We start from the raw sequence: 22,122 nt of genomic DNA, 5'->3' as shown, positions 1-22,122 counted from the left end.
GCAACTGTTTGGTTACTTTTCTTTTTGACTAATTCGGCACTTATACAGGAATCACATATTTACGCAGTTACCATTAGTGGCTCCAGAAGACATGCTCGGATGTCAATGAGACTTTGTACACTTACATACCGCTGGCGGCTATGGATGAGATTACAACTGCAATTTCGTGAGACAAGTACACTACTGGCCATTAAAACTGCTACACCAAGAAGAAATGCAGATGATAAACGGGTATTCATTGCACAAATATATTGTACTAGAACTGACATGTGATTACATTTTCTCCCTATTTGGCTGCATAGATCCTGAGAAATCAGTACCTAGAAAACAACCACCTCTGGCCGTAATAACGGCCTTGATACGCCTGGGCATTGAGTGAAACAGAGCTCGGATGACGTGTACAGGTTCAGCTGCCCATGCAGCTTCAACCGATACCACAGTTTATCAAGAATAGTGACTGGGGTATTGTGACGTGCCAGTTGCTTGGCCACCATTGACCAGAAGTTTTCATTTGAGACATCTGGAGAATGTGCTGGCCAGGGCAGCATTCGAACATTTTCTGTGTCGTGAAAGGCCCGTACAGAACCTGCATCATGCGATCGTGCATTATCCTGCTGAAATGTAGGGATTCGCCACGGGTCGTAACACATCTGAAATGTAACATCCACCGTTCAAAGTGCCGTCAATGCGAACAAGAGGTGACCGAGACGTGTAACCAATGGCACCCCATGCCACCACGCCGGGTGATACGCCAGTATGGCGATGACGAATACACGCTTCCAATGTGCGTTCTCCGCGATGTCGCCAAACACAGATGCGACCGTCACGACGCTGTAAACAGAACCTGGATTCATCCGAAAAAAAATGACGTTTTGCCATTCGTGCACCCACGTTCGTCATTGAGTACACCATCGCAGGCGCTCCTGTCTGTGATGCAGCGTCAAGGGTAACCGCAGCCATGGTGTCCGAGCTGATAGTCTATGCTGCTGCAAACGACGTCGAACTGTTCGTGCAGAATGCTCTGAAAAGCTAATCATTTGCATATCACATTATCTTCTTCCTGTCGGTTAAATTTCGCGTCTGTAGCACGTCATCTTTGTGGTGTAGCAATTTTTATGGCCGGTAGTGTATTATAGTCAAAAGTTTTTTAGAAATGAATTCTGTATTACATGGGACATAAAGAAATCAACAAGCATGTTATTTTTAAAGTCATATTTATGTACATTTTAGGTCATAAATGCCTGCATATATCGCTGTTTTTAGGTCATTAGGATCCATGTCCTACTGATAAGACAGCTTATACTGACAACTTCTTTGTAAATCAGACTTGATACTGTCATCACTGCAGTAACTTGACAAACCCTCTCAACTCGTAAAGTTTCATTTCGTTTCCTTTGCCTCTTCTCAGTGCTTTTTTTTTCTTTTTTTGTAGGCAATATGTATCAAAATTATTAGTGCTGATTGTAAAATGCTGACAATGGAAGAAAATGTCCAGAAAGCTTAACAAAGAAATCGCTGGTCGCAGCACTGCATGAAGGGCGTATTATGTTTGTTTCATTACTGAGGGAACTCTCTTTAGATTTCTTTCAGAATAGACTGCCCCCAACATGCTGGGCTTTATTTATTAGCGTTTCTCCATCTCAGCCGGAACACTTTACGCTGCCGCCTCATCAATATTCCGGACTTGATGGGTCTCCCGAGACGCGCCAGAAGCGCTGAGCTGAGACCAGCGGCGAGTGGCGCCTGGCCGTATCGCCGTCGTTAGGCGGGCGCAGCCGCTAAGTGCGTTTCTTCGCGGCTGTCACGCGGCCACAGGAATCCGATCACTTTCCGACAGATATCCAGCGGCCGCCCCCAAAAATACCTCCACTGCGCGGGCCACAGCTTGTACGCTTCTCCAACTGTCGATGACCACCGTTCTTCAAAACATAGCTCGAACGGTGCGAGTCTGTAATACCTCCGTACAACATCAATCCACATTCCCTTGTAACAGAAATTAATGAAGTGTAATATAACGACGATCAGCATATTTTATTTTTTACTGCTTCGAAATATACTGATCTCTCGTAATTCGGAGACGACGCGGTCATTTACCATCCCAATGGCAGCTCTAGGCAGCATGAGCAATGTCTTTATCTCTCTCGTTTCACTTCCACCACTAAATGAGCATGTTATTTTCCCTTTTCCCCTCTTCGCTTTACCAGAACATTATACGGCCGTTAAGATAAACGTGACGCAAGTAATATAAAGGTGAGTGAAGAAACGTGTTACCTGTCTGAAGCGACTTACAACTTCTTACAGATATCAAGGTCAGTGACTATCTGGAATGAATATATTTGGTAGTATTTGACGTAAAGTACTGATCAAGCAAGTAATTTGATCATGTGCTTATGTCGAGTTTCACCTCATTGGCAGTTGAAGAGCAGCTTACTATAGTCGTGTTCCTAGGCTCCGCCGGTAAAGTTCGTGTCGGAAACGTTTCATGTAATCTTTCTCAGATTTCATTTTATTTCCACTCAATAACGCCACCTCGAATTATCGGTGCGTTTCTTGGCCAATCCGCGAGAAAACTGAGCAGCTGGGCATACTTATCTCATTATAAATTAATGGAAAGATGAGGCAAATCTTACTCCGCAGCTCTCTAACGTATTTATACATGCATACTGTCCGCCCCCGGTAGCTGAGTTGTGCCGGCACGGTAACTCAGCGTGTTCGGTCAGAGGGTTAGCTGCCCTCTGTAATAGTAAAAAACTGAGTTAATGAATCAACGACGAACTGAAACGGCTGTCTTGCGACGTCCGCCCCGAGCAGATACAACGAACAAAATGAGATTAAAAAAAGAAAGTGGTCAGCGCGACAGACTAGCAATCCTAAGGGCCCGGGTTAGATTCCTGGGTGGGTCGAAGATTTTCTCCGCTCAGGGACTGGGTGTTGTGACGTCCTAATCATCATCTTTTCACCCCATCGACGCTCAAGTTGCCGACGTGGCGTCAAATAGAAAGACTTGCACCAGGCGAGCGGTCTACCCGACGGGAGGCCCTCGTCACACGATATTATTATTATTGTAGATGCATACTTACGTTCCACGCAAGCCCTCAATACTATTTATGTGATTTGTGTTCTGTGCTTCCACACGTCCCTTCCTTCCTCACCCTCTGTGTGCGTGTCTATTTAGTATTTCAACAATGGTTAGTGATGCAGCACTAGGCTGCCTGCTGTAGACACAGGACTGCAATCTTAATGGATTCAGGTAAAGCAAAGAGGTTTGTGTTTGCTGTGTGTCTTTCGACTGTCGTTAAGTTGGTGTCGGTGAGGATGCTGGTCAGCTCCTCTAACCTAGAGGTTCGTCATTCGGAGAACGTGCAAAAACATTTCGCACTGGGCGGCTGGTCAACGCACATCGTAACTGTAAGAGCCAGGCGAGAGTTCGCCTTGGAGCGTGAATTGTGTAAGTTCTCAGGCCAATGTGAAGTATTCTAATTCAGTTTATTTCACGATGGCAGCCTCAGAATTGTATTTGATAGTTTATTAAGAGTACTTTGTCTTACGAGAAATTGTGGTCTGCAAATGCTTTTCACCATGATACGCTGAGGTTTTCAGAGAATGAATTCTATTAAGCGAGAATGAGAATCTGCGTGTAAATGTACTCCCGTGTGAATTTAGTTTCATTTTCTGTAAATTCATTTCCGTTTCAGCTGTGTGTATAACTTGCCTGCTTTGTTTTTTTCGTGGCATCACACATGCTCGAAATTCTTTCTATGTGCCCTCAGCACTATCCAATCGTGTTTTCTATGGTTGAGTCGTGCGATAGGAAATATTCAGTGTAGTTAGATGTGTTCGTGTGATTCGATTGTGTTAAACTCCGATTTTCGAGTACGCACTTTGTTCGTGTAGGCCACGTGCATAAATGATTCCGGTGAAACCTGAGCTCCTCACCTTTTCTGTTTGCTAATTTGCTTTGTAATTCGTTTGGATTTTTAGTACCGTGGATTAATTTATCTCGAAAATATTGAGAAAATTTGCGGGCGTTCCACTTGATTTTATTGCAACTCTTATGTGCTCGGGTGTATGAGCCGCCTGGTCTGTAGTTATGTGGCGAAGGGCTGACTTCCTGCTGTCTGTATTCTTTTAGTGTGAACTTAGTGTGCGTATGAATTTATCCCATCCTTCTCTAATTTTGTACGAATTATATTCATGGAGTCTCTCAGTATCAAACATACATGGTGCATTCAACTATAGATTTTTTGTCGAATAAAAGAAAAGCATTACACGAAAGGCAGCAATATCCGGCAAGAGGTCGGAGGACTCCGTTCTTCTACATTCAGGCACTGGGTGCAGTTCATATGCCGACGATGAAATTTTTACCATTTGCGTGTCATCACCAGTCCGTTATTCTGCTCGAAAATGAATCTTAACTAGTTGTAGAACACCCTACGCCTCAACTGTGTGAACCCCAACCCCCAATATTTCTGCGACCAGTACCCTCGTACACTGCAGTGTTAAACAGCGAGGACACTTTACGAAGAATGTTTCCGTAAGGATAAGGTTGTCTTTCTGCAGGTTGTGGAAGTTTGAGTAACAATGAAACAAACAAAAATTTAAAGAGTGAAGTGTCTACGACGGTTTCCCGTCTTGTAATATGCAGGATGGGTCATAAAGGTGGCCCGCAAAATATTTCATGCACCTTAAGATAGCTAACAGGGCGAGCATTACCTGCCATAGGTGCAGACGATGTAAGATGGGCTGCCTATCGTAACGTACATGATATTTTTACTAGTCAGATTTATAATTACATCCCCTAGCAGATAATAGACTACTGGCCATTAAAATTGGTACACCAAGAAGAAATGCAGATGATACACGGGTATTCATTGGACAAATATATTATACTAGAACTGACATGTGATTACATTTTCACGCAATTTGGGTGCATAGATCCTGAGAAATCAGTACCCAGAACAACCACCTCTGGCCGTAATAACGGCCTTGATACGCCTGGGCATTGAGTCAAACAGAGCTTGGATGGCGCGTACAGGTACAGCTGCCCATGCAGCTTCAACCGATACCACAGTTCATCAAGAATAGTGACTGGGGTATTGTGACGAGTCAGTTGCTCGGCCACCATTGACCACACGTTTCCGATTGGTGAGAGATCTGGAGAATATGCTGGGCAGGTCAACAGTCTAACACTTTCTGTATCCAGAAAGGCCCGTACAGGACCTGCAACATGCGGTCGTGCATGATCCTGCTGAAACGTAGGTTTTCGCAGGGATGAATAAAGGGTAGAGCCACGGGTCGTAACACATCTGAAATGTAACGTCCACTGTTCAAAGAGCCGTCAATGCGAACAAGAGGTGTCCGAGACGTGTAACCAATGGCATCCCATACCATCACGCCGGGTGATACGCCAGTATGGCGAAGACGAATACATATTTCCAATGTGCGTTCACCGCGGTGTCGCCGAACACGGATGCGACCATCAGGATGCTGTAAACAGAACCTGGATTCATCCGAAAAAATGACGTTTTGCCACTCTTGCACCCAGGTTCGTCGTTGAGTACACGGTCGCAGGTGCTCCTGTCTGTGATGCAGCGTCAAGAGTAACCGCAGCCATGGTCTCCGAGCTGATAGTCAATGCTGCCAAAATTCATCGAAGTGTTCGTGCAGATGGTTGCTGTCTTGCAAACGTCCCCATCCGTTGACTCAGGGATCGAGACGTGGCTGTAAGTTCCGTTACAGCCATGCGGATAAGATGCCTGTCATCTCGACTGCTAGTGATACGAGGCCGTTGGGATCCGGCACGGCGTTCCGTATTACCCTCCTGAACCCACGGATTCCATATTCTGCTAACAGGCATTGGATCTCGACCAACGCGAGCAGCAATGTCGCAATACGATAAACGGCAATCGCGATAGGCTACAATCCGGCCTTTATCAAAGTCGGATACGTGATGGTATGCAGTTCTCCTTACACGCGGAATCACAACAACGTTTCACCAGGCAACGCCGGTCATCTGCTATTTGTATATGAGAAATCGGTTGGAAACGTTCCTCGTGTGAGCTCGTTGTAGGTGTCGCCACCAGCGCCAACCTTGTGTGAATGCTCTGAAAATCTAATCATTTGCATGTCACAGCATGTTCTTCCTGTCGGTTAAATTTCGCGTCTGTAGTACGTCATCTTGGTGGTGTAGCAATTTTAATAGCCAGTAGTGTAATCTAATAGTATCTAATCATACAGTAAGTAAAGTATACTGGCTCGATCACTTGCTATATGTTTTTGTTTTAGATTCTGGAGGTGATGCCGCAGGCCGATAAGTATCATGGTTACAGAATCAACAAGAGTGACTGGAACAGGTAAACCGTTGCTGTGTGATAACACGGTAACACTTGTGCCTGAATAAGATTATGTTGCTGGTTGCAGAGTTAAAGGCGGACTCACCGGGGTCGCCCTTGCGGCAGATCTTGCGGCGGCGGAAGAGCAGCGAGGTGACGTTGTTGGTGGCGCGGTGCAGCGTCACGTTGACGGACAGCGCCACGTCCACCTCGGCGTCGGCGCGGCCCGTGCAGGGCAGCGTGACGCGCCACGTCTGCGCGTACGTCGGCACCTCGCCGCGCGCGCTGATGTTCAGCTGCGGCGGCCACAGCGCCTCCAGGTCCGACGCCCACACCGACACCTCGTACGGCAGCTGCGGGCACACGGCGAGGCGCCGAGTCAGCACTCCGAAAGTGACTAGCAACACGAACGAGTGTGCCTACAAAGGTACAGAATAGCAGCTGTAGCTCCGTCAATATTAGTGTGAGAGCAAATCCTTTCAGCGTTATCTTTATGTCTTACCACTTTCCGTGTTGTTGTTGTTGTTGTTGTTGTTGTGGTCTTCAGTCCTGAGTCTGGTTTGATGCAGCTCTCCATGCTGCTATATCCTGTGCAAGCTTCTTCATCTCCCAGTACTTACTGCAACCTACATCCTTCTGAATCTCTTTATGTGTATTCATGTCTCCTTCTACGATTTTTACCCTCCACGCTGCCCTCCAATGCTAAATTTGTGATCCCCTGATGCCTCAGAACATGTCCTACCAACCGGTCCCTTCTTCTTGTGAAGTTGTGCCACAAACTCCTCTTCCCCCCTATCCTATTCAGTACCTCCTCATTAGTTATGTGACCTACCCATCTAATCTTCAGCATTCTTCTGTAGCACCACATTTCGAAAGCTTCCATTCTCTTCTTCCCTAAACTATTTGTCGTCCATGTTTCACTTCCATATATGGCTACACTCTATACAAATACTTTCAGAAACGACTTCCTGACACTTAAGTCTATACTCGATGTTAACAAATTTCTCTTCTGCAGAAGCGCTTTCCTTGCCTTCGTCCGACAGTGATGATGATGAATGACGATGATGGAGACGACACAACAACACCTAGTCATCTCGAGGCAGGTGAAAATGCCTGACCCCATCGGGAATCGAACCCGGGACTCCGTGCTCGGGAAGCGAGAACGCTACCGCGAGACCACAAGCTGCGGACTTACCATGAAAGGAAAGAGCTTTAGAAACTGATCCATGTGAATAACCCGATAGTTCATCTCTGGCCCTTTTGCATACGGTTATTCGGTATGACACAGTTGTTGGATGTCCTCTTGAGGAATATAGTGCCAAATTCTGTTCAACTGACGCATTAGATCGTCAAAATCCGGAGCTGGTTGGAGAGTCCTCCCATAACGCTCCAAACATTCCCAATTCGGGAGAGACCCAATGACCTTGCTGGGCAAGGTATGGTTTGGCAAGCAAGAAGACAAGCAGCAGAAACTCTAGCCTGTGTGCGGACGGGAATTGTCTTTCTGAAATGTAAGCCCAGGAGAAATTATCGTAAAGGGCAACAAAACAGGGCGTAGGATATCGTCCACGTACTACAGTGCTGTATGGGTGCCACAGATGACACCGAAAAGAGTCGAGCTATGAAAAGAAATGGTGCCCAAGACCACCATTCTTGGTTGTCGGGCCGTATGGCGGGCGACAGTCAGGTTGGTATCCCACCGTTTGGGTCCGTCTAGAGGCACGTCTTCGCTGGTCACAGCGGCTCATTTCGAAGTGGGACAAATCACTGAAGTCAATTATACTCCAATCAATGAGATTCCAGGTCGAAGATGTGTTTACTGGCGCCCCGGATAGCGGTGAGATACCAACCTGACTCTCGCCCGCCATACGATCCAACTATCAGGAGTAATCGTCTGGGACGCCATTTCTTTCCATAGTACGACCCCTTTCTTTGTCATCAGCGTCACCCTTACAGCACAGCGGTACGTGGACGATATTCTACCCTCCGTTTTGTTGCCCTTCATGCCAGGGCATCCTGGGCTTACATTTCAGCAAGATCATGATTCAGTGGCTCTAAGGACTATGAGACTTAAGATCTGAGGTCATCAGACTTAGAACTACTTAAACCTAACTAACCTAAGGAAATCACACACATCCATGCCCGAGGTGGGATTCAAACCTGCGACCGTAGCAGCAGCGCGGTTCCGGACTGAAGCGCCTAGAATTGCTCGGCCACAGCGGCCGGCCAGCAAGATTATGATTTTCCGTTCAATTTTAGAGTTTCTACTGTTAGTCATCATGCTTGCCAAACGTTAATTTCCGCACAAGCTTGCGAGATATTTCCGCAACTAAGAACCTTTGGAGCATTAAGGGCAGAGCCCTGCAACCATCCCGAGATTTTGCTTATCTAAAGCCCCAAGTGGACTGAATTTGGCACGATATCTCTCAGGTGGATATCCAACAGCTCTCTCAATCGATGCGAAGCGGAATAACTGCTTGCTCAAGGGCGAGAGGTGGATCAACGAGTTTTTTGAGCTGCTCAACTTGTGTCGCTCATTCTCTTGAACAAATAATCCAATTTTTCTGAAAGTGTAATCATTTCCTCGTCTTCACGTCTACATCACTTCTATTTCCATCCCATTAGGATAATCCCTTCATGGTGCGTTGTTTTCTGCTTCTTCTATTTTTTTAGATCATGCTTATGCAAAGTTTTGGACAGTACACAAAAAAAGAAGCATGTGTGCAGTGTGCACAGTTGTCTACGGGGGTTCTAACGATAGATGACGTATTATCCACATTACACGTTTCTCAACAGTGAATATTTACTTCACCAAAACAGAGTTGTCTCACAATATTATGCCATTACATGCTAGAAAATAAAAAATGAGCAAACAAAAGTAACTGTCGAACACTGGTATGTCTCAAGTCTGCTATTGACCTCTTAATATCTGTAGGTACCACGTGAGTCGCATCTCCCCAGGCCGCAGTGGAGCTAGTTGTTAAATGTATGCCGGCCGCTGTGGCCGAGCGGTTCTAGGCGCTTCAGTCCGGAACCACGTTGCTGATACGGTCGCAGGTTCGAATCCTGCCTCGGGCATGGATGTGTGTGATGTCCTTAGGTTAGTTAGGTTTGAGTAGTTCTAAGTCTAGGGGACTGATGACCTCAGATGTTAAGTTCCATAATGCTTATAGCCATTTGGACCATTTGTTAAACGTGTGTTTCCATAACGTCGCAAGTAATCAAGAAAGTCAAAGACCACAGCAGTTAGTGATTGCGTTTTAATTTTTCTATTACTCCGTACTCGATTTGAATACAGTGCATCTTACCTTCCAATGGCTGTGCTTCATCAACATTCAAAGTTTACTGTGGATAGGCCGATCAGAACATGAGTCGTTGTACCATGGAACGAGTTGGACGATGAATGAAAATGAAAATCATAGCCAGTACATTGTTTGTGGAGCTTAAGGAGTAACAGAGTGCGCCCACGGAGCTGACACGACGCGTGCAGACAGTAGCAGCGGCTGTTCAGCTGGGCTGCAGGGTCGAACTAGTGAGCAGGGCGTGCGTGGCACGTGTGGCGGGGAAAGAAGGAAGCGGAAACGAGCAGTTTTCAGCGGCAGCGGTCGGGCCCACCCACCGTTCAGGCAGGGCACTCGCTAAACACTGCGCCCTTCACCAGCTCAATGCCGAAAGTAAACATCGGCTGACACTAACGCTCATAGTGTTCCCAGTCGCTGCACCATGAGAAAATCGATGTGTTTCTGCAGACTGTTTTGCTTCCTCAGACATAACTGAGTACCATTAACATTTGTGTCAACTCCTCCTCACACCTAAAAGAACAATGCTTGGTCCCACATCCTATACAGCACTGCATATAAACATTGCATAGCGTAGTGATGGCAGCAACCAGCACCTGATCTGCCACTGGAACCCTAACAAGGGCATTTCAAAATCAGTGAATTGTCAGCAACTTCCGAAATTAGTAAGTCGTAATTCTGAAAAAAAAAATCGACTTCAAAAATTAGAAGATTCACGCCCGCTGTGAAGTCCGCAACATTTCCATCTCATTAACACATTTGTACCGACCGAGGTGAGGCGATGATCAGCTCACTGGAATCGCATTCGGTTCAAACCACGCCTGGCCATCCTGCTTTAGGTTTCCATGATTTCGCTATATCGCTCCAGGCAAATGGCGGGTGGTTCTTTTGAAAGGGCACAGTCGATTTTCTTCTCCATCCTTGACACAATCCTAGCTTGTCCTAGGTTTGTAATAACCTCGATGTTGACGGGACGTTAAACCTAACCTCCCTTCCTTTCTTCCTTTAATACAGTTGTACGTAACTGAACGCTTTGTCAAGAGAAGAGATACTTACACTCCTGGAAATGGAAAAAAGAACACATTGACACCTGTGTGTCAGACCCACCATACTTGCTCCGGACACTGTGAGAGGGCTGTACAAGCAATGATCACACGCACGGCACAGCGGACACACCAGGAACCGCGGTGTTGGCCGTCGAATGGCGCTAGATGCGCAGCATTTGTGCACCGCCGCCGTCAGTGTCAGCCAGTTTGCCGTGGCATGCGGAGGTCCATCGCAGTCTTTAACACTGGTAGCATGCCGCGACAAGCGTGGACGTGAACCGTATGTGCAGTTGACGGACTTTGAGCGAGGGCGTATAGTGGGCATGCGGGAGGCCGGGTGGACGTACCGCCGAATTGCTCAACACGTGGGGCGTGAGGTCTCCACAGTACATCGATGTTGTCGCCAGTGGTCGGCGGAAGGTGCACGTGCCCGTCGACCTGGGACCGGACCGCAGCGACGCACGGATGCACGCCAAGACCGTAGGATCCTACGCAGTGCCGTAGGGGACCGCACCGCCACTTCCCAGCAAATTAGGGACACTGTTGCTCCTGGGGTATCGGCGAGGACCATTCGCAACCGTCTCCATGAAGCTGGGCTACGGTCCCGCACACCGTTAGGCCGTCTTCCGCTCACGCCCCAACATCGTGCAGCCCGCCTCCAGTGGTGTCGCGACAGGCGTGAATGGAGGGACGAATGGAGACGTATCGTCTTCAGCGATGAGAGTCGCTTCTGCCTTGGTGCCAATGATGGTCGTATGCGTGTTTGGCGCCGTGCAGGTGAGCGCCACAATCAGGACTGCATACGACCGAGGCACACAGGGCCAACACCTGGCATCATGGTGTGGGGAGCGATCTCCTACACTGGCCGTACACCTCTGGTGATCGTCGAGGGGACACTGAATAGTGCACGGTACATCCAAACCGTCATCGAACCCATCGTTCTACCATTCCTAGACCGGCAAGGGAACTTGCTGTTCCAACAGGACAATGCACGTCCGCATGTATCCCGTGCCACCCAACGTGCTATAGAAGGTGAAGGTCAACTACCCTGGCCAGCAAGATCTCCGGATCTGTCCCCCATTGAGCATGTTTGGGACTGGATGAAGCGTCGTCTCATGCGGTCTGCACGTCCAGCACGAACGCTGGTCCAACTGAGGCGCCAGGTGGAAATGGCATGGCAAGCCGTTCCACAGGACTACATCCAGCATCTCTACGATCGTCTCCATGGCAGAATAGCAGCCTGCATTGCTGTGAAAGGTGGATATACACTGTACTAGTGCCGACATTGTGCATGCTCTGTTGCCTGTGTCTATGTGCCTGTGGTTCTGTCAGTGTGATCATGTGATGTATCTGACCCCAGGAATGTGTCAATAAAGTTTCCCCTTCCTGGGACAATGAATTCTTATTTCAATTTCCAGGAGTGTATTTTCTTTATTCATCCACTCTCTAAAACTATATGGGTACACAAAAAGAGTGAAAAAAAGTGCGTAACGTGAAAGTCTACTAATCGTAAATTCATTGGTTCACATCTCACTGATAATAACCTTTTTTTATGGAACTTTTGTTTCTCCCGGCGTATAGCATGTTCAAACAGCTTACGGGAATACAATTTGCGCTTTGAAAATGACAGGATGTGCAGCTGTCGAAGTATCGCTTGTTGTCGAAGACGTCATCCAGTTGCTTTCCCGTAAGTTACTGGAACCTTCTGTTTAGTTTTATTTAAGTTCTATATTCCTTATCAAATGGAAGTGTTAAACAGTGGTGAATCACAATTTTAATAACAATGACGTCTTCCTGTTTTTATTTACTAATCGCATCAAAAAGCGGGGGTGTTCATAATAAATTAAAATTAGCTACAAAACTGAGAGACATCATATAGAAAAATAAATATTATATTATCATTGACGTACCAAAATTTTTTGATTTAACAATAGGCCATTCCACGAGCCCGTATCACATTTAATATATTTTAATGACCAGTAATTAAAAATACAGGTGTTACTTTATTTAATTTATGACTGAATATTGCTTAATTATCATTTCCGTTCGACAATAAATATAGAATTTATATAAAAATAAAGAAAAAGTTTCTTTGAAAGAGATTCAAACCACCGACTTTATCAGCACTAGACTTTGATGCTACGTACACAGCTACAGGCAATTACGTGAACGTGTTCGAAATGTTTTGCAGTTAACAGCGAACGGAATTCCAGTATTCAAATGCGATTTTTTTTCCCTTTAGGAAGCCGATAGCCGGGCACTGGCCTTCAAATCCTAAAGTAAGGCCCCCTTGTGAGGATGGGACTCTGGAATCAGAGACGCAGTCGTAAGATAATTTTACATGCTTTAAGGGGAATGGGAGGTTTACTAAAATTAGAGGGAATTATAACGTATGCTTCACACTGGAATACGGCGTTCAACATCAGTGCTTTCTGTGGTCTCGGCTCTTAAGGAAGGGCGTACACATACCCATAATGATGTTCACTAAAAGTGTCCCAACATTTTTGATCAGGTAGTATATGTATAGGTATACAGGGTGGTTTTGATTAAACTTTCGCTACTTTAGAAGTCCCATGGAAAACGATAGATCATAGGACAATGAAACATTTTGAAAACGTTTCTAAGGACATGCGGAAGAGAAATAACGAACAAACCATTGAAAGAAACACAATTTTCCACGTGACAGGGTGACATTTGTTAATTGCGTACCATGTATACGTTTCACGTTACTAACGTTGTTCATTGTGACGACTATCTGCATTCAGGAAAATCTGAAAAAAAACGGTTCAAATGGCTCTGAGCACTATGGGATCTAACTTGTGAGGCCATCAGTCCCCTAGAACTTAGAACTACTAAAACCTAACTAACTAACCTAAGGACATCACATGCATCCGTGCCCGAGGCAGCATTGGAACCTGCAACCGTAGTGGTCGCGCGGTTCCAGACTGTAGCGCCTAGAACCGCTCGGCCACTCCGGCTGGCGAAAACCTGCAACCGCAACAGAGATTGCTCTTCTGCTGCCGAATGTTTACTACCTCTCTCGCTATGTTCACCTTCAACCTCCGACATGTGTTGGTGTTGCGTTGATAAACACGGCTTCAAATCTGGTGGTCTTGGTGGCCGCGCAGTTTCGGACGAAAGACCAATGATTCGGTTTTCTCCAAATGTGTTACCGAGTAACCGAGTGGCCTCATCCACTGGTGGCCGAACCGCACAGTAACCTTCGGTTCGGTGTGGGGCGGCGGTGCAGTGGGTGGACTGCTGCGGCCTGTTGTGGGGTTGTGAAGCACTGAGGGCTACGGCGGGACGAAACCTCTCCGTCGTTTCTAGGTCCCCGATACAATACACACGGTCCTGAACAAGAAAATTTTGAGTATGACATTCATTGGGGAAAGTGACATCTACTACTATGACTTAACTGTTGGGTTAAGTTTATTTGGCAAATTTAAAACATTTATGGAATATGGCAGAATAGTTCATTAAAAAGAATAAAAACAATTCCCAGAATTTTAAAATAGAAAGTAACTGTTTAGATTACAATATTTTGAAAAGGTGGACATAAAGTAATCCCCCCCCCCCTCCCGTTGATATTGCGAGTGTCAACTGACTCACACATCGAGACTCTAACCGGGACGATGCTTTTAACGCACCGCTCTTCTTACGACCGAGTTACCAAAGTGTACTTGGAAATACAGGTAGATCAAAAAGTCTCTATAAATTTGAAAACTTAATAAACCACGGAATAATGTAGATAGTGAGGTAAAAATTGACACACACGCTTGGAATGACATGGGGTTTTATTATGACCACCCCATATTGTTAGACACGTGAAAGATCTCTTGCACGCGTCGTTTGGTGATGATCGTGTGCTCAGACGCCACTTTCGTCATGCTTGGCCTCCCACGTCCCCAGACCTCAGTCCGTGCGATTATTGGCTTTGGGGTTACCTGAAGTCGCAAGTGTATCGTGATCGACCGACATCTCTAGGGGTCCTAAAAGACAGCATCCGTCGCCAATGCCTCACCATAACTCCGGACATGCTTTACAATGCTGTTCACAACATTATTCCTCGACTACAGTTATTGTTGAGGAATGATGGTGCACATATTGAGCATTTCCTGTAAAGAACATCATCTTTGCTTTGTCTTACTTTGTTATGCTAATTATTGTTATTCTGATCAGATGAAGCGCCATATGTCGGACATTTTTTGAACTTTTGTATTGTTTTGGTTCTAATAAAACCCCATGTCACTCCAAGCATGTGTGTCAATTTGTACCTCTCTATCTACATTATTCCGTGATTTATTCAGTTTTCAAATTTATACTGATTTTTTGATCACCCGGCACATAGATAATGCAGAAGAAAATATGAACAAGATATTCTAGGTAGGAATATTAGGAACAGGACAGAGTTGTAGGGAAAGTGCACACAAGACAATATTTGTCGCTTGTAGCCAGTGTGTGATTTGCAAGGGGGGGGGGGGGGGGGGGGGGGATTTCCCGCCCTCTGCATCAGACCATTCCATCCTCTGGTTTTAGTTTATGGATCCCAACCTGGGATGTTTATTTCCCACGTACTGGAGTAAAACTTTACATATAACTTAAATTTGTGGAGCCGAACACTGAAAGTTTTTAATAAGTCTTGCTATTAATACTATCAATATGTTTCAGTTTTCTATCATCAGAATAAGTACAGCTTTTCACAAATGTGCCTCTACTTTTTGAATTCCCCTCGTATATCTGTACCCGTATGTAGATGATTTTGTAAATAAGCTTTACCTGTAATATACTTTTAAAGATATAACAAGGGATGGCTTTTCTGATAGTTCATACCGGTGAATAGTGAGTTTCGGCATTAACATCTGTTTATAAATAGCTGTTTAACCATGCGTAACGCCACGGTCCAACCTAGTAACATATATAATTCTAATAACCCCCTAAGACATCCCCTCCACACGTAAAAGCACAAATCGCACCCTGCTTGTAGCTGACAAGGCCGTATCTCCGCTCTCAGCTGCTACGGAGCGCTGCCTGAGACGAGTTCCAGGAACCGTAGCTGTAGCCGGCGCGGCGCTCGCGAATCGGCTTCGCCGCTGTGCGTCGCAGGAATGCCGCGCGCGCACGTCTCCCGGGAGACGCTAATGATTACGTCACAAAGTCGGGCAGGAATGCGGGTGTAGAATGTGGACGACTCGGCAGGCGCCACACGTCACGTCAGCTCAGGTGGGGCGGCGGCCAGCGGCTGAGAGCTACCGGCGCGTGGCTGCGCCGGCATGCGGCCGGGCCGCGTTCCACGCATTTAATTGGCTGCCGCCGTCCCTGGCACTGCGCTCCCGCTACAGTCGTTTCCCCCCACTCCTCTCACCGTTCATTTCTTCCGTTCTTTGTCAGAGTTTCGCGCCTCAATCAGTAAAAACGGAACCCTTACAGGCTAGCGTTTTTGTCCGTCTATACGTCTGATCTGTCCGCCTATCTGTGCGACTGTTAAGAACCCTTTTTGTCAGGAACGAGTATATGATTCAAGTTCCAATTTATGATCCCTTGACAGCATAAAAATTCTAAGCTGCTAAGCCAGTGCAATCAAAAGATACGCCCATTTATGTGACATATTTTGATGAAATGATAATTACATGGACACCCTAGCTGCAAACAGGTGTTTATGTACTTCATAGGGCCATGAAGAAAATGTGTGCCCCGACCGGGACTCGAAACCGGGAACTCCTGCGTACATGGCAGGCGCTCTATACATTTTTTTTTTAATCTCATTTTGTTCGTTTCCGTTCGTTGTACCTGTTCGGGGAGGACGTCGAAAGACACCCATTTCAGTTCGTTATTGATCCATTAACTCAGTTTTTTGTATTACAGCTGACCAAACACGCTGAGTTACCGTGTCGGCGAAATCTCATTTTGCTCTATATTGGTCGATGAATTTGTTCGTGGAGGACGTCCGATGATAGCCGTTCAGGTTCTTTGTTGATCCGTTCACTCAGTTTTTAATTACAGAGGGTAGCTAACCCTCTAACCTAGCACGCTGAGCTACCGTGCCGGCATCCATCTGAGCCACCGAGGGCACAGAGGATAGTGCGCCTGCAGGGACTTACCCCTTGCACGCCCCCCGTAAGACCAACATTACCAACATGTCCACACCACTACATTCGTAGTGCGCCTAATAGATGTTTGCCCATCACACTCATTACTCGTGGCAGATTAACCTTCCAAGTCCCGTAAGAGTTTGGGCATAGCGTGTGCGTTAGCACAAGAAGGTCAATGTCTGGGAAGCCATATTTTACCTGTATATGAAGGCAGTATCCGTTCCTGCGAGAACAGTTACCGTTGATGACCATGCAGCTTTCGTTAGAATGAAATGATAATTAAATGGACATCCTAGCTGCAAACAGGCGTTGATATACTTCATTGGGGGCATTTTTTGATACTCGAAAACTCACTCATCAAACCCTAAAGCGTACTTCCCGTTGACCTAGAATCATGAAACTTGGAAAGACGTACAGGTTCATACACAGATAAAGGGAAAAATCCGAAAATTGTTAATTTATATCACACGAAAAGAATTTTTTATTATATTTTATCCATCAGTCTGTCCGTACGTCTCTGGAAAAAAATCGCATATCATGTTCAGATTATGTCACACCCTAAAATCAATGAGCCCTTGGCGGTGTAAAACATTAAAGTTTTTAATTCAGTTTAATCAACAGATTCGGCTATTTATCTCACATATTTTGATCCTCGAAAACTCACTCATCGAAACCCACAGCGTGTTTCCCGTTGACCTAGAATCATGATATTCTGAAAGAAGCAAGGTTTCACCGTACAAGGAAAAAATCCGAAAAGTATTAATTTGTAATAATATGTCACGAACAAATATTTTTTCTCGCTTTTTATTCGTCGTCTGTTTATCTACACGTCTGTTAAGACCTTTTCCCCCCTCTGAAACGTGTTGGCGAATCAAATTCAAATTTATGTCACATACTTAAGTCTACGATCAAATGGTTCAAATGGCTCTGGGCACTATCGGAGTTAACTTCTGAGGTCATCAGTCCCCTAGAACTTAGAAGTACTTAAACCGGAAGCGCCTAGAACCGCTCGGCCACCGGCCCGGCGGCTTATGAAGGTTTGTTTCAGATTGATTATATAATTGTTAGACAGAGATTTAGAAACGAGATTTTAAACTTTTCTAGGAGCAGAAGTGGAGTCTGGCCATAATTTATTGGTTATGAGCCGTGAATCGAAACTGAAAAAATTGCAAAAAGGTAGGAAATTGAGGAGAGGGGACCTGGATAAACTGGAAGAACCAGAGGTTGTTGTGGCTTTCAGAGGGAGCATTAGGCAACATTTGACTAGAGCAGGGGAAAGGAATAGTGTAATTAATTTATTAAAAACTGTGATAAAAAATGAGATAGTTAACTATAAAATTTGAGTGTTTACAACACATGAAATTTAAAATTAACAGCTCATTCATTGTTTCATAAATAAAATAAATTCTAGAGTTTCATACACCTGTGGTTTTTATGCTGAATGTATAAGGGGGGGGGGGGGGCGTGGTGGGTGACAGGGAAGGGGAGCAGATGCGGTATGGGGAGAGGACGAGGATGGAGTCCTTGGGATGGAGAGGCTGGCATTGATTAAGAGATGGTAGGATGGATATATGTCAGGCCGGAGTTCGTTCGTGGTTTCGGAGAGGGCTGAAATTTCTTTGGGAGACGACGTAAGCTTTACAGGAGGAGGGGTGGTGGGATGTGTAGGTAAAGGCACGGCACCACACTAGGATTGGAGAGCAGGGGGGACACACTAGGACTGTTAGAGTCGAGATTATGTTCAGTGTAGGTTATTCGGCGGGGTTCAGTGTGAGTGACGAGAGATGGGAATTTGATGATTTGGTAAAGGATCCTTGTTGGGGTAAGGTAAGCGGATATGGAAAGCAAGGCGGAAGGCATCGCCTTCGAGGATCTGAAGCGGCTTATAGAACTTCGGTGGGACAGATATCCAACACAATTGTATTGCAAAGGCTGGGGCAGATCAGAGACGTGTATGTGTGAAAAACAGTGGAGGGCTGTAGTCCCAATTTTCAGCTAGTTAGTAGTTTTAGTCGTTTTGTCTACTGTGGGCTTTCTGTTGGATTCGTAGTAGGTGATGTTCCCATATTAGATATGCCGGCCGATGGTGAGTCCAAGGTGTTTTAGTGTGTTAGTTAGCTGGATAGAACGGTGAGGTGGAAGTCGTGGAGTCGGAAGGTGCGGGTGGTTGCGTCCTACAATTATTGTCTGGGTTTTGATGGGGTTCATCTTCAGGAGTCATTGATCCGCCAGGTTGGCCGAGAGCGCTAATGCGCTGCTTCCTGGACTCAAGTAGGTGCGCCGGCCCCAGATCGAATCAGCCCGGCGGCTTAACGACGGAGGCCGGTGTGCCGGCCAGCCTGGATGTGGTTTTTAGGCGGTTTTACACATCCCTCTAGGCGAATACCGGGCTGGTCCCCCCGTCCCGCCTCAGTTACACTGCTCGCAGATGTCTGAACACATTCGCACTATTCAATGGATTACACTAGACACGGACAGTTGGAGTACACTCATTCCGTCGCGGGGATACGGAGTGGCGGCAGGAAGGGCATCCAGCCGCCCCTTAAATTAACATTGCCAAATCCGATTAACCATGCTGACCCTGCGTCATTGCGGGAAAACGGGATAAGCGAAAGCATCATAAGGAGTCATTGGTTAAACCAGGGGGTTAACTGACTGAGGTGGATTTCTGGAGCGCAGGATGGAGGGTGAGGAAATCGGTGTAATCAGAAAACTGAAGGAGATGGATGGGAGAAAGTGGTTTGGACATATCGGCAGCGGATAAGAGGTAAAGGAGAGGGGACGGAACGGAACCTTGGGACACTCTTGCAGTGGAATGGAAGGTTGTTAACAATGACATCAGATGAGAGATTGAACAGGGAGGATGCAATAAGTCGGACATTGTTGACTGGAAGTGCATATTTCTGGAGTTTGAAAAGGAGACGGGAATGTCAAACGCTGTCATAAGCTTTCTCTAGGTCAAGGTACACAAAGGTGGTGGATTTACGGTTGTTGAACTGTAGATATACGAGATGGGTGAGGTTCAGAAGATGATCATCAGCAGAGGAGGAGGGAAGGAAGCACTGGGTAATAGGAAACACACGGTGTTGGTGCAGATGCCGGCGGATGCGTCAGGAGAGAATTGATTCAAATGGTTCGAATAGCTCTGAGTACTATGGGACTTAATGTCTGAGGTCATCAGTCCCCTAGAACTTAGAACTACTTAAACCTAACCAACCTAAGTACAGCACACACACCCGTGCCCGAGGCAGGATTCGAACCTGCGACCTTAGCAGTCGCGCGGTTCCAGACTGAAGCGCCTAGAACCGCTCGGCCACAGCGGCCGGCAGGATAGATTCAAAGGCCTTGCTAAACACTGAGGTAACTTTGAGGCATTTGTGTATCCCCGCGGTGTCGTCTCACTAGGCGAGAAAGTGTCAGTCATCTTTGGCAACTTCCGCCACGCTGTGCGAAGTTTATTCGCCTATGTGCCGCACATTGCAGCCGTGTGGACGGCAAGAGGTCCGAGCATCGGCTTGCAGCGCTCTAATAGACAGCCACTGGTTGTGTGGGAGGAAGCAGAGGGGCCCTGGGGCGGCGTGTCCGGCGGCGGTCTATTCCGGGCCGTTTACTGTGCCATTTAACGCGCGCGTTCCACTAGAAAAACACAGCCAGGCCCCGAGACCGGGCCAGACAAATTAATGCGGCGCCGCGCCGGAGGCGACGTGATGCGCTGTAGCTGGCCGGCGTATTTTTACGAGTGGGTGGGGCGCACCGGGGTGTCGCGTTTCGTCTGTTTGTTGTGACTGCCCCGTCCGACGGCGGATGCCGGTTGCCGGCACGCCTAATAACGCCCCGGGGTGGAGCTGACGCGTGGGAAACGTCACTCACACCCACAACTCCAGGAATAACAACGGCGATTCAGCCATTACATCTGGTATGGTCAAGTGGAGAACGGCACAAAGAAACACTGATACTAAATCAATGGACACTGTAAGAAAAATTAAAAAAAGACTTGCTCTCATCCTGTTTCTCCAGTTTCTTAATTTTAAGTATAGCAAAATACATGGGGCCAATGGCGTTGCTGTAGTGGTACCACCGGCTTCCCTCAGATCACTGAAGTTAAGAGCTGTCGGGCTTGGCTAGGACTTAGATTTGTACAGTCCGTGTCTGCTGAGTGCTGTTGGCAAGTGGGGAGCACTCAGCACTTGGGAGGCCAATTGAGGAGCTATTATCTGAGAAATAGCGGCGCCGGTCACGAAAACCGACAACGGTCTGGAGAGTAGTGCGCTGGCCACCTGCCCATCCATATCCAGTGACGTATAAGGTTTAAGGATGACACGGCGGCCGGTCGGTACTGTTGGACCTTCAAGGCCTGTTCGGACGCTGTTTGTTTTTTGATATGCAGGAGGATTCGGCTGCCCCTACCGACAGGCTTTATGCAACCTGCAACACCTTCAAAAACCACGCACAAGATACATATTTGCTCGCTCAGTATGTGCAAACTGTTTGTCCTGCAGAAACAAAGGAACAGAACCTTTCTGCAAGCAATATAACGTAGGAGGCCACAGATTTCGCGTTATTCAAGGAAAACTCGTTTGAAGGTCGCTTTGGTACCTTTTTCTTGAATAATTCGGAAACTATGGCCTCTGTCATAAACCTATTCTCCAGTAGAAAATTTAACTACATTAAACTTACTATAAAAAGATTCTGTCCATAATTTCTGTAGGGCTAAAAGTCTGCACATAGCGAGCGAGAGAATATGAAAGTCTTGCATGTGATATCTGAAGATGTTGTGGACTGCATAAAACCAAGTACACAGGATGATTTCTTGATGACGTTACAGACTTTCAGTGATAATGGAGAAGGATAAACATATCAGTTTCAGGCAAGGGCACCTGGTCTGGAAACGACCGAGACAAAAGGCATCAGTGAAAATCTATCAAGGACTTGGTCTCGCGCAGAGCACAAAGTAAGTGCCCCAACTTCCGAAGCCCGCGGATCCGACATTCCCTGAAACGTGAATGGGCTGTTGAGGTTCTTTTTTCATGGCCAGCACATTCACCTGACGTTACCCTTACTTGATTTCTTTCTGTGGCAATATGCGAAAGGCCGGCCTGGGTGGCCGAGCGATTCTAGGCGCAGTCTGGAACCGTGCTGCTGCTACGGTCGCAGGTTCGAATCCTGCCTCGGGCATGGATGTGAGTAATGTCCTTAGGTTAGTTAGGTTGAAGTAGTTCTAATTTCTATGGGACTGATGACCCTAGAAGTTAAGTCCCGTAGTGCTCAGAGTCATGTGAACCATTTTGAATATGTGAAAGCAGGAGAGCTTCTGTAAAGTTTGGAAGGTAGGAGACGAGATACCGGCAGGAGT

The 22,122-nt window shown here is 46.6% G+C and overlaps 1 protein-coding gene across 1 annotated transcript in view; it reads right to left on the bottom strand.

Moving 5' to 3' along the window:
• Positions 1-22,122, bottom strand: part of LOC126344554 (tyrosine-protein kinase Dnt-like) — a 500,421-nt gene that overhangs the window by 113,142 nt on the left and 365,157 nt on the right. Inside the window, exon 3 of the mRNA XM_050002028.1 lies at positions 6,439-6,685. Coding sequence (XP_049857985.1) covers positions 6,439-6,685 — 247 coding nt within the window. The remainder of the gene's footprint in view (positions 1-6,438; positions 6,686-22,122) is intronic.

This window comes from Schistocerca gregaria, chromosome 1 (assembly GCF_023897955.1).
Source record: "Schistocerca gregaria isolate iqSchGreg1 chromosome 1, iqSchGreg1.2, whole genome shotgun sequence".
Taxonomy (NCBI): domain Eukaryota; kingdom Metazoa; phylum Arthropoda; class Insecta; order Orthoptera; family Acrididae; genus Schistocerca; species Schistocerca gregaria.
The sequence above is the reverse complement of the archived record's forward strand: the minus strand, read 5'-3'. Positions and strand labels throughout refer to the sequence as shown.